The sequence below is a fragment of the Borostomias antarcticus genome, assembly GCF_949987555.1.
Source record: "Borostomias antarcticus genome assembly, chromosome: 10".
NCBI lineage: Eukaryota > Metazoa > Chordata > Actinopteri > Stomiiformes > Stomiidae > Borostomias > Borostomias antarcticus.
The window spans coordinates 3803834-3818981 of NC_140243.1; the positions used below are offsets into that span (position 1 = coordinate 3803834).

General features: G+C 49.4%; 1 protein-coding gene across 1 annotated transcript in view; it reads left to right on the plus strand.

The window, feature by feature from the left end:
- Positions 1-15148, plus strand: part of agbl4 (AGBL carboxypeptidase 4) — a gene marked incomplete at its 3' end in the record, with an annotated part of 242260 nt that overhangs the window by 116614 nt on the left and 110498 nt on the right. The window contains exon 5 of the mRNA XM_084443882.1: positions 7958-8174. Within this exon, the coding sequence (XP_084300008.1) occupies positions 7958-8174 (217 nt within the window). The remainder of the gene's footprint in view (positions 1-7957; positions 8175-15148) is intronic.

Sequence of the window (15148 nt, forward strand, 5' to 3'; positions counted from 1 at the left end):
GGAGGTTCCTGACAAAGAGCAATCCAACCAAGAAAAGGGTCCCCGGTGGTCTTGGCCTCCGTGCCACTGGATCCTGACCCAGATCTGTCGAGGGCCGTGTCTCCCCATGTTAAACAAAGTCACACACAGGCATCCTCTATGAAGGAGAATTCGCACCAACATCAAGCATCCGGGACTAAGTTCTGTGGTGACCAGCAAGCTTCCACTTCCTGGGCACCACCTTCTCCCAGGACCTCAAATGGCGAGGAAGGCACAGCAGAGGATGTACTTCCTGAGGCAGCTGAAGAAATTCAGCCTACCAAAGGAAATTATGTTACTCTTCTACACCTCCATCATTGAGTCCATCCTCACCTCCTCCATTACCATCTCGTATCCCACCGCTACAGCCAAGGACAGGGCAAAACTCCGATCTGCTGAGAAGATGATCGGCTGCAATCCATCCATCCTGGTCCAACCTGCCCTCCCTCCTGGTCCAACCTGCCCTCTCTCCTGGTCCAACCTGCCCTCCCTCCTGGTCCAACCTGCCCCTCCCTCCTGGTCCAACCTGCCCTCCCTCCTGGTCCAACCTGCCCTCCCTCCTAGTCCAACCTGCCCTCCCTCCTGGTCCAACCTGCCCTCCCTCCTGGTCCAACCTGCCCCTCCCTCCTGGTCCAACCTGCCCCTCCCTCCTGGTCCAACCTTCCCTCCCTCCTGGTCCAACCTGCCCTCCCTCCTGGTCCAACCTGCCCTCCCTCCTGGTCCAACCTGCCCTCCCTCCTGGTCCTGCACAACTCCAGGATCCTGAAGCGGGCCAGGAAGATCACAGCCGACCCCTCCCACCCCGGCCATAAACTCTTTGTGCCCCTCCCCGCATAGAAGCAGCTTCCTCCCCACGACCATCAGCCTCTTCAACGAAGCTTGTGTCCCCCTCCGACCCTCCGACCCCCCCCCACCTGCCCCACCAAAGACTCCACCGCCGACTCCACCTCGGAGAGATACTGTCGGTAGACACCTTCACATGACCACATGCACATGACCACTTAAATGTATGTATGTATAGGACCTGCATGTATGTACTGTATAGGACGCACCGCACTCACACATCACGCCGCATACACATGCACGCACTCACCTACACACACACTCTGCATACTCACTGTATGTACACTGACTGCACTACTTGTGTACATTGTTATTTTCTTAACTTATCCTCATTTTTTTGGAACTAGCTTTTGTACTTGCCATTTGCACTGTCCTGTCTTTGCACTGTCCTGTCTCGTTCCTGCACCCTGTCCAACTTTGTCTAAATGTTATGCACCTCGCCGGAAAGCAAATTCCTTGCACGTTGTAAAACTGTATGGCAATAAACAGTTTCTAATTCTGATTTAGGGTCCTCTCTGCTCACCCCACCTGGGGAACGGGCTAGAAAAGGTGCCCTTAAAATAGCCGGCCTCAAACCTCCTGACTGGATAATCGCATCCAGAGGGATCATCACATGCGGTCAGAAACACTGAAATATGAACTTCGGGGTCTGGAACGTGCGCACGTGGATAGTGGAACCAGACCGGAGAGGAGAACCACGGTCGTCGCTAGAGAACTGAGGTGGTGCTGGATTGACCGGGCTGACTTTCTGAAACTCGACGAGCAGACGGAGGACAACTGAAGGATGAGAAGGGTGGCTACTTTCTTCTGGAAAGGGAAAGGGTCCAAATCAGGGTTGGATTTGCCATTAGGAACCAGCTCATCAGTCGCCTCCTTGAACTTGCTGTGGGGATCAGTAAGCGTCTCATGACCGTCCGTCTGCTGCTCGCCTCCAACCAGATGGCAACAGTTGACAGTGCCTCTTGCCTTTTCCCCTTGGATGTATTAATAGAACAATAATAGAACAATAAATAGAATAGTAGCTCTTGCCCTACTTAATAACTAGCTAATGTTGGCTTAGCTTACTAACCTAGTTGGCAAAATAGCGGCATGAAAACACAAGTTCATTCATTAATTCGATAAATAATTGTGTGTGTTTGTGTGCGTGTACATGTGTGTGTATGCGTGTGTGTGTTTGTATGCGTGTGTGTGTGTGCGCGTGTGTGTGTGTGTGCGCATGTGAGTGTGTGTATGTGAGTGCATGTATGTGTGTGTGCGCATGTGTGTGTGTACGCATGTGAGTGTGTGTGTGTTTGTGTGCGTGTACATTTGTGTGTATGCGTGTGTGTGTGTGTGCGCATGTGTGTGTGTGTGCATGTGAGTGTGTATGTGAGTGCATGTATGTGTGTGTGCGCATGTGAGTGTGTGTGTGTGTGTATGGTAGTACTCCAGCAGCCGCTCTGATCCAGGGGAGCATGCAGGGTGACTCATCAGTTGACTCATTTGGACTATTTTTGAACCTGTGAGTAAATCAGCACAACCCTGGTGGAGTCACAGGTGATGTCAGAGGGTGGGGTCTGTGTGTGTGTGTGTGTGTGTGTGTGTGTGTGTTCGGTAGGGATGTTGAAAGGGACCCTGGACCCTGCTGAGAGGTGTGCCAGGTTAGCGTTAGTGTAGTTAGGGTTAGAGTTAGGGTTGGAGTTAGGATCTGACCTCTGCCAGGCATCTCTCTGGAGTAGCATCACATATGGATCCCATGACATCCTGAAACATGGAGGAGAGAGACCACTCCAATCTCCTCACATCTCCACTCTCCACACATCTTCACTCTCCTCATATCTCAACTCTCCTCATATCTCAACTCTCCTCATATCTCAACTCTCCTCATATCTCAACTCTCCTCATATCTCCACTGTCCTCACATCTCCACTCTCCTCACATCTCCACTGTCCTCACATCTTCACTGTCCTCACATCTCCACTGTCCTCACATCTTCACTGTCCTCACATCTCAACTCTCCTCACATCTCCACTGTCCTCACATCTCCACCGTCCTCACATCTCCACTGTCCTCACATCTCCACTGTCCTCACATCTCCACCGTCCTCACATCTCCACTGTCCTCACATCTCCACTCTCCTCACATCTCAACTCTCCTCACATCTCCACTCTCCTCATATCTCAACTCTCCTCACATCTCCACTCTCCTCACATCTCCACTCTCCTCATATCTCAACTCTCCTCACATCTCAACTCTCCTCACATCTCCACTCTCCTCACATCTCCACTGTCCTCACATCTCCACTCTCCTCACATCTCAACTCTCCACACATCTCCACTGTCCTCACATCTCCACTGTCCTCACATCTCCACTGTCCTCACATCTCAACTCTCCTCACATCTCCACTCTCCTCACATCTTCACTGTCCTCACATCTCCACTGTCCTCACATCTCCACTGTCCTCACATCTCCACTCTCCTCATATCTCAACTCTCCTCACATCTCCACTCTCCTCACATCTCCACTCTCCTCACATCTCCACTCTCCTCACATCTCCACTGTCCTCACATCTTCACTCTCCTCACATCTCCACTGTCCTCACATCTCCACTCTCCTCACATCTCCACTCTCCTCACATCTCCACTCTCCTCATATCTCAACTCTCCTCACATCTCCACTCTCCTCACATCTCCACTGTCCTCACATCTCCACTCTCCTCATATCTCAACTCTCCTCACATCTCCACTCTCCTCACATCTCCACTCTCCTCACATCTCCACTCTCCACACATCTCAACTCTCCTCACATCTCAACTCTCCTCACATCTCCACTCTCCTCACATCTCCACTCTCCTCACATCTCCACTCTCCACACATCTCCACTCTCCTCACATCTCCACTCTCCACACATCTCAACTCTCCTCACATCTTCACTGTCCTCACATCTCCACTCTCCTCACATCTCCACTGTCCTCACATCTCCACTCTCCTCACATCTTCACTGTCCTCACATCTCCACTGTCCTCACATCTCCACTGTCCTCACATCTCCACTGTCCTCACATCTTCACTGTCCTCACATCTCCACTGTCCTCACATCTCCACTTTCCTCACATCTCCACTCTCCTCACATCTCCACTTTGCTCACATCTCCACTCTCCTCACATCTCCACTGTCCTCACATCTCAACTCTCCTCACATCTCAACTCTCCTCACATCTCCACTGTCCTCATATCTCCACTCTCCTCACATCTCCAATCTCCTCACATCTCCACTGTCCTCACATCTCCAATCTCCTCACATCTCCACTGTCCTCATATCTCCACTCTCCTCACATCTCCAATCTCCTCACATCTCCACTGTCCTCACATCTCCACTCTCCTCACATCTCCACTCTCCTCACATCTTCACTCTCCTCACATCTCCACTGTCCTCACATCTCCACTGTCCTCACATCTCCACTGTCCTCACATCTCCACTGTCCTCACATCTCAACTCTCCTCACATCTCCATTGTCCTCACATCTCCACTGTCCTCACATCTCCACTGTCCTCACATCTCCACTGTCCTCACATCTCCACTGTCCTCACATCTCCACTCTCCTCACATCTCCACTCTCCTCACATCTCCACTCTCCTCACATCTCCACTGTCCTCACATCTCCACTCTCCTCACATCTCCACTCTCCTCACATCTCCACTGTCCTCACATCTTCACTCTCCTCACATCTCAACTCTCCTCACATCTTCACTGTCTTCACATCTCCACTCTCCTCACATCTTCACTCTCCTCACATCTCCACTCTCCTCACATCTTCACTCTCCTCACATCTTCACTCTCCTCACATCTCCACTGTCCTCACATCTCCACTCTCCTCACATCTCCACTCTCCTCACATCTTCACTCTCCTCACATCTTCACTGTCCTCACATCTCCACTTTGCTCATGATGGGAAATACAGTTTGCATTTCCTCTTCTTTTCTCATACTTTCACCCCTGTCCCGTGACCTTGGTTTTCAGTCTTCAGTTCCTCCAGTATAGTATATGGTATAGTAGTATACCTATAGTATAGTATACCTATAGTATATGCCTCTCTCTCTCCACGGAACACAGACGACTTTCGTAGAGCAATCAGCTGTTCACAGAAGGATCAGAGAACTATCATGGTTCTATCACAGCACTGTCACAAGAGCACTATCACAGTACTATCACAACACTACCATAGCCCTATAACAGTACTATCACAACACTACCATAGAGCACTATCACAGTACTATCACAACACTACCATAGCCCCATAACTGAGAATCACAATGACCTTGATGGGACTCGGAGAAAGATGTTTTGTTGGTGTGTGTGTGTGTGTGCGTGTGTGTGTGTGCTTCCCGTGGCAGTAGTTAAATTGTGAAGTCGTGTGTGCGCATATGGTGTGAGGTTGGCCCCATGCAGTGATAATTCAGAGACAGGAGAGGAGAAGGAGGGGGGGGCAGGGGGGACTGGGGGAGGCAGTGGGATGGGGGGAGGGGGGGGGGCAGGGGGACTGGGGGGGGGGGGGGGGGACTGGGGGAGGCAGTGGGATGAGGGGGGGGGGGGGCAGGGGGACTGGGGGAGGCAGTGGGATGAGGGGGGGGGGGGGGGCAGTGGGATGAGTGGGGGTGGGGGGGCCGGCAGGCAGGGGAAGGAAGGTTTGGGGGGGTTAGATAAAACAAATCGCCTGCAGCCAGGTGGGAGAAGCTAAGATATGAACCAGAGGAACAGCGTGTGTGTGTGCGTGTGTGTGTGTGTGTGTGTGTGTGTGCGTATGTGTGTAGACTAGAGGAAGACAGGCAGCACCTCCCAAGCCTACTCTATTCGGAGGAAGACAACAGCTATGTTTATTTAATTTTTTTAGGGTTAGGTTTTTTTTTTTTATATTCACCAAAAGACGTGAGACATGCCAGGGATGGGCATCAGCAATTATAATTACTAGATAGGACTGGACTAGACTTGACTGGCTGGCTGGTTGGGTAGGTGGCTGGCTGGCTGGGTAGGTGGCTGGCTGGTTGGGTAGGTGGCTGGCTGGCTGGTTGGGTAGGTGGCTGGCTGGCTGGTTGGGTAGGTGGCTGGCTGGTTGGGTAGGTGGCTGGCTGGCTGGTTGGGTAGGGGGCTGGCTGGCTGGTTGGGTAGGTGGCTGGCTGGTTGGGTAGGTGGCTGGGTGGTTGGTTGGGTAGGTGGCTGGCTGGCTGGCTGGTTGGGTAGGTGGCTGGCTGGCTGGCTGGTTGGTTGGGTAGGTGGCTGGCTGGCTGGCTGGTTGGGTAGGTGGCTGGCTGGCTGGTTGGTTGGGTAGGTGGCTGGCTGGCTGGCTGGTTGGGTAGGGGGCTGGCTGGCTGGTTGGGTAGGTGGCTGGCTGGTTGGGTAGGTGGCTGGCTGGCTGGTTGGGTAGGGGGCTGGCTGGCTGGTTGGGTAGGTGGCTGGCTGGCTGGCTGGTTGGTTGGGTAGGTGGCTGGCTGGCTGGCTGGTTGGGTAGGTGGCTGGCTGGTTGGTTGGGTAGGTGGCTGGCTGGCTGGCTGGTTGGGTAGGTGGCTGGCTGGCTGGTTGGGTAGGGGGCTGGCTGGCTGGTTGGGTAGGGGGCTGGCTGGCTGGTTGGGTAGGTGGCTGGCTGGCTGGTTGGGTAGGTGGCTGGCTGGCTGGTTGGGTAGGTGGCTGGCTGGCTGGGTAATATTTTCACTGACTTGTTCACTTGCATATGCCGGCATAGATTGCCAAAGCTTGCTAAATACTTCTTGCTTCTCATCATCATGCCCAAGCAAGGCCAACAATCTGGCCCTAGCCCTAACCTTAAGCCACCGCTTACTGTATGTCAAACCCTGGACATGTGGGCAGCACGGTGGCTCAGTGGTTAGCACTGTCGCCTCACAGCAAGAAGGTCCTGGGTTCGAATCCCGGTCCCGGCGCTTATTGGCAGCCACGCTTCTGTCAGTCTGCCCCAGGGCAGCTGTGGCTACAGATGTAGCTCACCATCACCGGTATGACTGTGTCTGAATGAATACTGGACTCTGTAAAGCGCTCTGGGTTTCATGAAGGGCGCTATATAAATCCAACTTGATTGATTGATTGATTGACATGTATGGATGTAAACCAGCCCTGTGTGTGTCTGAAGGCTGGGCCTTGATCAAGGGAGCTGCTGTGAGAGAAGCAACCCTTTAAAACTCCTCCCACTCTCACCCTGACCCCGCCCTCTATCCCCTCCATCTGTCACCCTGACCCCGCCCTCTATCACTTCCGTCTCTTACCCTGACCCCGCCCTCTATCCCCTCCCTCTCTCACCCTGACCCCGCCCTCTATCCCCTCCATCTCTCACCCTGACCCCGCCCTCTATCCCCTCCGTCTCTAACCCTGACCCCGCCCTCTATCCCCTCCGTCTCTCACCCTGACCCCGCCCTCTATCCCCGCCGTCTCTCACCCTGACCCCGCCCTCTATCCCCTCCATCTCTCACCCTGACCCCGCCCTCTATCCCCTCCATCTCTCACCCTGACCCCGCCCTCTATCCCCTCCATCTCTCACCCTGACCCCGCCCTCTATCCCCTCCATCTCTCATCCTGACCCCGCCCTCTATCCCCTCCATCTCTCACCCTGACCCCGCCCTCTATCCCCTCCATCTCTCACCCTGACCCCGCCCTCTATCCCCTCCATCTCTCATCCTGACCCCGCCCTCTATCCCCTCCATCTCTCACCCTGACCCCGCCCTCTATCCCCTCCATCTCTCACCCTGACCCCGCCCTCTATCCCCGCCGTCTCTCACCCTGACCCCGCCCTCTATCCCCGCCGTCTCTCACCCTGACCCCGCCCTCTATCCCCTCCATCTCTCACCCTGACCCCGCCCTCTATCCCCTCCGTCTCTCACCCTGACCACGCCCTCTATCCCCTCCGTCTCTCACCCTGACCCCGCCCTCTATCCCCTCCATCTCTCACCCTGACCCCGCCCTCTATCCCCTCCATCTCTCACCCTGACCCCGCCCTCTATCCCCTCCATCTCTCACCCTGACCCCGCCCTCTATCCCCGCCGTCTCTCACCCTGACCCCGCCCTCTATCCCCTCCGTCTCTCACCCTGACCCCGCCCTCTATCCCCCCACTGCAGGCAGAGACTGCCAGCCAAGAACGTGTACTACTACCGCTGTCCCGACCACCACAGGAACTACGTCATGTCTTTCTCTTTCTGCTTCGACCGGGAGGAGGACGTGTACCAGTTCTCCTACTGCTACCCCTACACCTACTCCAGACTGCAGCACTACCTGGCCGGGCTGGAGCGCAGGAACATGCCCTTCCTGCAGAGGGAGCAGCTCGGACTCAGTGTGGTGAGTGTGTGTGTGTGTGTGTGTGTGTGTGTGTGTGTGTGTGTGTGTGTGTGTGTGTGTGTGTGGGAGGTGGGGTATGTATAGTGGTGGGTGAGGGAGGTGTGTGTGTGTGTGTGTGTGTGTTTGGGAGGTGGGGTATGTATAGTGGTGGGTGAGGGAGGTGTGTGTGTGTGTGTGTGTGTGTGTGTTTGGGAGGTGGGGTCTGTATAGTGGTGGGTGAGGGAGGTGTGTGTGTGTGTGTGTGTGTGTGTGTTTGGGAGGTGGGGTATGTATAGTGGTGGGTGAGGGAGGTGTGTGTGTGTGTGTGTGTGTGTGTGTGTGTGTGTGTGTCTAAGCAGGTGTCCCCAGGTCTCTCATGTTATCAGTATGACTGACATGTTAGCCTGTGAGATGAGAAAGGTTCTTGGAACAGGCTGTTCCAGGTGTGTGTGTGTGTGTGTGTGTGTGTGTGTGTGTGTGTGTGTGTGCGCGCGCATGCTTCAGTGAGCTACTTGCCCTCTGAGAATGAACAGTGATGTGTGTGTAATCAGTAGAGCTCTCAGCTCTCCAGGAGGAGGTAGTGGATCACTCACTCACACACACGCATGCACGCACACACACACACACACACACACACACTGCCTCCAGTACTGTCTGCTCTTATCAAATAATTGTAAGAGAAAAACTCATTAGAAATGCTTGAGAGATTATGCCTTTTTTTTTTTTTTCCTCTCATCAACATTTGTCAAGGAGAGCTGGCAGCTAGCGGCCAATCATGAAAGTGTGTATTGATAAGAAAGCTGGACTCACATGTGAAAAAAGGTATGATATTTGATGGTTGGTTAAAAAAAAAAACAGTATCTCATCAAATAATAGTCCAGATCTGTCAATAAAAACAACAATCAGCATGGTGCTAGCCCCAACATACCTATTCCCATCTAGAAATTCTCATTCAAATCCTATTTTCATTCATTAATCCATCCATTAATTAATTAAGTAATTACCTCATTTATTAATGAATTAATTAATCTATTCAATTGCTATTTGAGCCTTTGCTGTGCTGAGCATGTGGGTTTGGGGACTGAGAGAGAGCAGAGAGAGAGCAGAGAGAGAGAGCAGAGAGATGTGGCTTAAAGCCTGCGGTATTAGTATGCATCCTCATCTACAGGTTTACTGTATATTGGTCTCTTTATGTTCTGCAGGCCTGGCTGGTTGACAATCTAGCCCAGCCCTCTTATCTCTCTCTCTCTCTCTCTCTCTCTCTCTCTCTCACACACACACACACACACACACACACACACACACACACACACACACACACACACACACACACACACACACACACACACACACAGGCAGACAATAAGACAAATCTTCCTGGCATGAACAACAGCCCCTCTTCCCAGCCTGTCCATAGATAGACCTGTTGAGGGCTGTGTGTGTGTGTGTGTGTGTGTGTGTGTGTGTGTGTGTGTGTGTGTGTGTGTGTGTGTGTGTGTGTGTGTGTGTGTTCAGCAATTGAAATTACAGCAAGGTTGGAAAAAGGAAAAGAAAAACGCTATGCAGAGTAGTATAAAAACGGATAAAAGAATCAAAAAGAGGCGGAACAGGTACTATATACATCCATATGGCTTGACATCCATCCCTCCATCCATCCATCCATCCATCCATCCATCCATCCATCCATCCATCCATCCATCCATCCATCCATCCATCCATCCACCCACCCACCCACCCATCCATCCCTTCATCCATCCATCCATCCATCCATCCATCCATCCATCCATCCATCCATCCATCCATCCACCCACCCACCCATCCATCCATCCATCCACCCATCCATCCATCCATCCATCCATCCATCCATCCATCCATCCATCCATCCATCCATCCATCCACCCACCCACCCATCCATCCCTTCATCCATCCATCCATCCACACACACACACACACACACACACACACACACACACACACACACACACACACACACATCCATAACACTTGGAAACGCTCAGGCACTGTTATACAGTCTGATAGCTGCTGGCACAAAGGAACATCTGAACCGCTCCATATTGCACCTGGGTGGGATGAGCCTGTGGCTGAAGGTGCTCCCCATCTGCTACAGCTCGTCATAGAGGGGATGAGAGGGGTTGTCCAGGATAGACTTCAGTCTGTCCCTCATCCTCCTCTCCACCACAGACTCCAGGCTGTCCAGTTGTTGTCCAGAGCCATCCCTCCTCTCTAGCTTTCTCAGTTTGTTTGACTCCCCAGACATGATGCCGCCTCCCCAGAAGGCGACGGCAAAGAACAGTGTACTACTTAAGCAATAAACCACTCGAGGCCGTGTGTTATAGTGATTTTATAACAGCTAGGGGGTGTTGTTAGGCACGACGCGAAGCGGAGTAAAACCCCCTAGCTGTTATAAAAACACTATAACACACGGCCTCGAGTGGTTTATTGCTTTTATACAACGGTTACTACATCTATTAGTGTAAAATAAACACACAGCAATGTAAAATATTAACATTTATTCAAAACGAAGCATCATTCCCTCAATTCCGCCGAGCAAAATACTTACCCTAACCCATACCCTAACAAATGGGTTGCCAAGCAACAACAACAACTACAATGCATTGGATCAAATGGGAGGCGCGTTAATACTGAAAATGGAATGATATGCGGTCCCAGGTGTGTGTTACAAAGTATTTTAACACGGCTTCCAGCCAATCAGAATCAAGAACCAGAACTAACCGTTGTATAATACTACTACTACGACTGGTAGAACATCCGAAGCAGCTTGCTACACACATTGAAGGATCTGCTACTTATACTTACTATATGAGTCCACCATCTCTCACCACCACTTCTTCCCCCTGGATGGTGATGGGTGTTGGAGGCCTGTTGTTCCTTGTATCTGTGTGTGTTGGGTGTGGGTGTGTGTGGGTATGTATGTGGTGGTTAACATCTGTATGTGTGTGTGTGTGTGTGTGTGTGTGTGTGTGTGTGTGTGTGTGTGTGTGTGTGTATTGGCTGTGGGTGTGTTGGTATGTACAGTCTGTGGTGGTTAGCATGTGAATGTGTGTGCATGTTGGGTGTGTGTTGGGTGTGGGTGGGTGAGGGTGTGCTGTAGAACGAGATGTTTGTGCTGCTGTGCAGTCTAATCCCAACCTATAACCCTCCCCCCGTATCTCTTGTATGATAAAGATATTATATTGTAAAAGTATTTAGGTGTAAAATATAGTGGCATTTGTTGACATTATTAGCTGGAACAACTGTTATTTTTCACACTCCATCCTATGCATTAATCTTATTTTCTCAGTGTTTTTATTTATTATTATTAGTATTATTAATAATAATAATAATAATAAACCTTTATTTGTATAGTACCCTTCATACAAATATATGCAGCTCAAAGTGCTTTAGAAGAGAGAATTTACATGCACAGAGTGCTTTACATCAAAATAGATATAAAATGAACAAAAAGCAGGGAAAATAAGATGGGAGATAAAACACAATGAAAGAAGATAAAGATAAGAAATCAAGTAAATTTTTAAAAAGCTTACCAATACAATATCACAAAGCACCAAAATCCAACAAATTTGTGTGGCACTTCCTGTTGTGTCATAAAACCCAATTATCAACCCAATTATCAATCAGACCCAGCCAGTGTGAAAACAATACACTCAAATGAGGTGGTGTTGGGTACTGAGAGCTCTTTAACCAGGATGTCGGCTCGATGGATAACAGCCAGCCCTCCAGCACGGCCCATGGAGCCGGGCTTCTGAATATATACGTAGCCTGGGGGTGTAGCTTGGTTGAGCGTCACAAAGTCCTGCTGATTTTGCCATGTCTCAGTTAAAGGGGACAGCAAATGCAAATTTTCAACAATTGAAAATAAGTCTTTGGTGTCCCCAATACATGTCTGAGTATTTTACCAGAAAATACCACTCGGATTGAGTGTTATACCAAGCCCAATATGCCTATTTTGAGCTGCGCTCCAAATCGCCAGGATTGAGTTTTTTTTTTCTCTATGCAAATGAGCTGCCCCTCCTCCACGCCCACTCCGTGATGTCATTCCATTGAGAACGAAAGTGAGAGAGTGTAGCTACGATACTGAAACAGTTTTACGGTGCAATCATAGTTTGCCAGAGCATGGCGAATGTTACACTAGGGTTACACAAACACAATATCAAACAACATCGAATCCTTACATTTACTTTCACATTTGCTGTCTAACAGCAGTCCAACGACTGTAGCTAGCCAGCACAATTAATTACACTTCCTGCATGATTTCCGCAGACAGTAGGTATAGCTTTATCATTCAGGTTGAGATGACTTGAAAATCCTGCGTTGTACTGACCCAGGTTGACAAAGCAATCTGGCAAAAAAATGGTGAGCACAGACCAACAGCCTTTTAGGAACTTGAGCGGGTATGTTGCCATCAAAAATAAACTTAATCCACTCAGCTCTTCTGTCCACTGAGGTTGGGAGACGATGTAGCGATTTATGCTGGTTATTACACCCAAGAACAGATCATTTAACATACGCAGACATTATACTAGCTAACGCGGCCAGCAACACTGCAAAGCTTTAGAGCCAGGTGAGGCAAGTAGGCGGAGATATTCAAACGAGGGTGGGATTATTATAATGAGTCTATGCTTCTAACGTCAGAAAAATAGATGGAATTGAGTGGCCCGCTGGGTTTTCTGGATTTTGCCACCCACAACAAAATGAATGGGTTGTCTTACCTGATCGTTTGTGTGTTAGATAACTTAATCCTACTTTCACCCCTGGTCGGTGGTGATATTTCACTGCTGTTAAACTCAGAATGGGATTCAATGTCAGATAACTGAAAGTTAGTATCCCAAATGCTATTTAATTAACCCCAAAAAGGTTAGATAGCCACCCCTGAATTGACATGTTGTGCCAATGTGAGAGCCAAGCCAGGGATAATGGGGTTTTAGTGTGCCAGATGGTGTACAAATCGCACAGGATTTAAATGGCATTGGATGAAGGATCAGACTAGGTGTAGTGTAAAAGTATGAACCTAGTTGGATCCCATACATCTCGGCCTTTAGCTGTTAATTTGCTGCAGAGCCAAGTCAGTGCGTCTTCAGTTTTGCTTTGTTAGCCTATTACTGTTAGAGATCATCGATTTTCAGTTAAATAATATTATTTTCACTGCCTATCTTACAGTGAGGGATATTTTCAATTTTAATTACTTAGTATTTTTTTCCTCTGCCTATTTACCAGTGAGAGGTATTTCTGTTTGTCACAGTTCAGTGGCTGTGTCAGCCAGTGGGAGCTGCTGTTGCCTCTGGACCTCTTCTCATAGCCGTTCAGCACTAGGTGTTGTTCAATTATCATTTTTGGAAGCTGTCCATTCAGCACCACAGCTGTGTTTAATTTACTAATCAGGGCAAGCCCTTCATAAATCATTCTCTCGCTGAACTCGGAGCTTGAGCATCATATGTTATCGCATTAAGCCGGTAACAGTATTCTGTCTTGCAACCTCACCCCACTCACACAATTTTTGACTGCTTTTGTATTAGGCTATGTTTGTTTTCCGCTGACTTAGTTTCAGTGTGTTGCCAATCTTTGTTATCATTCACTTTTGTGTGAATTATCACTATGTTCTTTTTGATGGCAGAATTGGTTTCAGCATTGGCTGAAACATAAAATGACACAGAAACCATTAATTGGACAACCCAATCAATTTCTGAGAAAATGTTGAATTTACAATCCAGGTGGCATCGATCTTGGAAAATGGCCACCGTGTTGACATTTTAGGATAATAGTTGTTGCACCATTGGCTTCAGCATGGTCTAAAACATAAGAAATTACAACAAAGCCTCCTTAATAAAAACCAATTAATTTCTATGAGAAAGGGTATGATATAAAGATCCAGGTGGCAAAATTTCAAGTGGCTAGGAGCGTTTTCTTGTCAAGTAACCCATGGAGACTGCTCATTACAATTCTCATGCTTGTATTACCAACAGAATAATTCCACTAATCTCTCTCTCTCCCTTCCACTCTCTCCTCTCTCTTTTTGTCTCGCTCTCTCAGAGCTATCTAACCCAACTCTAACAGCCCTGTTCATCTGTCTGCCCCTCACTATTCTGCCAATGAATATGAACTTCCCTAAACCTCTCCAGTAGCCTGGGAGAGAGAGGGGGCCGTGGCTCATCAGGGTGTCAGGCTTGTGTCTCCCCGGGGGCACACACAGGAAGTCAAATAGATTGTTTTCTTTGAATGCACAGGTTTTTTAAATAAATCTGAATATACTTTTCTGACAGTGTACTGTAATTGCTTTTCTATGCCAAATCCAAATTTGGGACTGGGGAAAATAAAGATGGGCGAAACGGAGACGGAGAGGTAGAGAGAGAAAGAGAGCAGAGCTTGCTGGTACAGTAGATCATTTGTTAGGAGAAAAGAATGAAAATTAATGAAAAGAGAGTTGCTCATCCTCCAAATGCAGCCAAGCTTGAAATTCATTTTGAGGGAAATTTAATTTGTTGTAAATGGGTGAAAAACATTATGCAGGCAGAGGGACACCAGTCTGTGTGTGTGTGTGTGTGTGTGTGTGTGTGTGTGTGTTTTTGTGTGGCAGATGAGGATGCTATGCTCTGAATACCTCAGCGGAGAGGAGAAGAACCCGGCGCCTGCTCAGTAGCGACACTCTTTTCGTCACGCCTCGTCAACACCCCCTCCTCATGCCTCTGGGGCTGAAAATAGTTCGGGAAATGTTTCAAACTTCAGACATAATGTGCCTGATAGGTGGGAGGATGAGAACTTCAGACAAGCCAGAAGTTACCTGAGAGGTGGGAAGATAGTTGGTAATTAGAGTAGACAGTGGAGAATCTACTTGTATGAGTTGTGTGAGAAGGTAGACTCCAGTTTGTTTGTGTGTGTGTGTGTGTGTGTGTGTGTGTGCATGTGCGTGTGCGTGTACATGTGTGAGAAGGTGGAGTCAGAGGAGTCCAGTGTCAGAG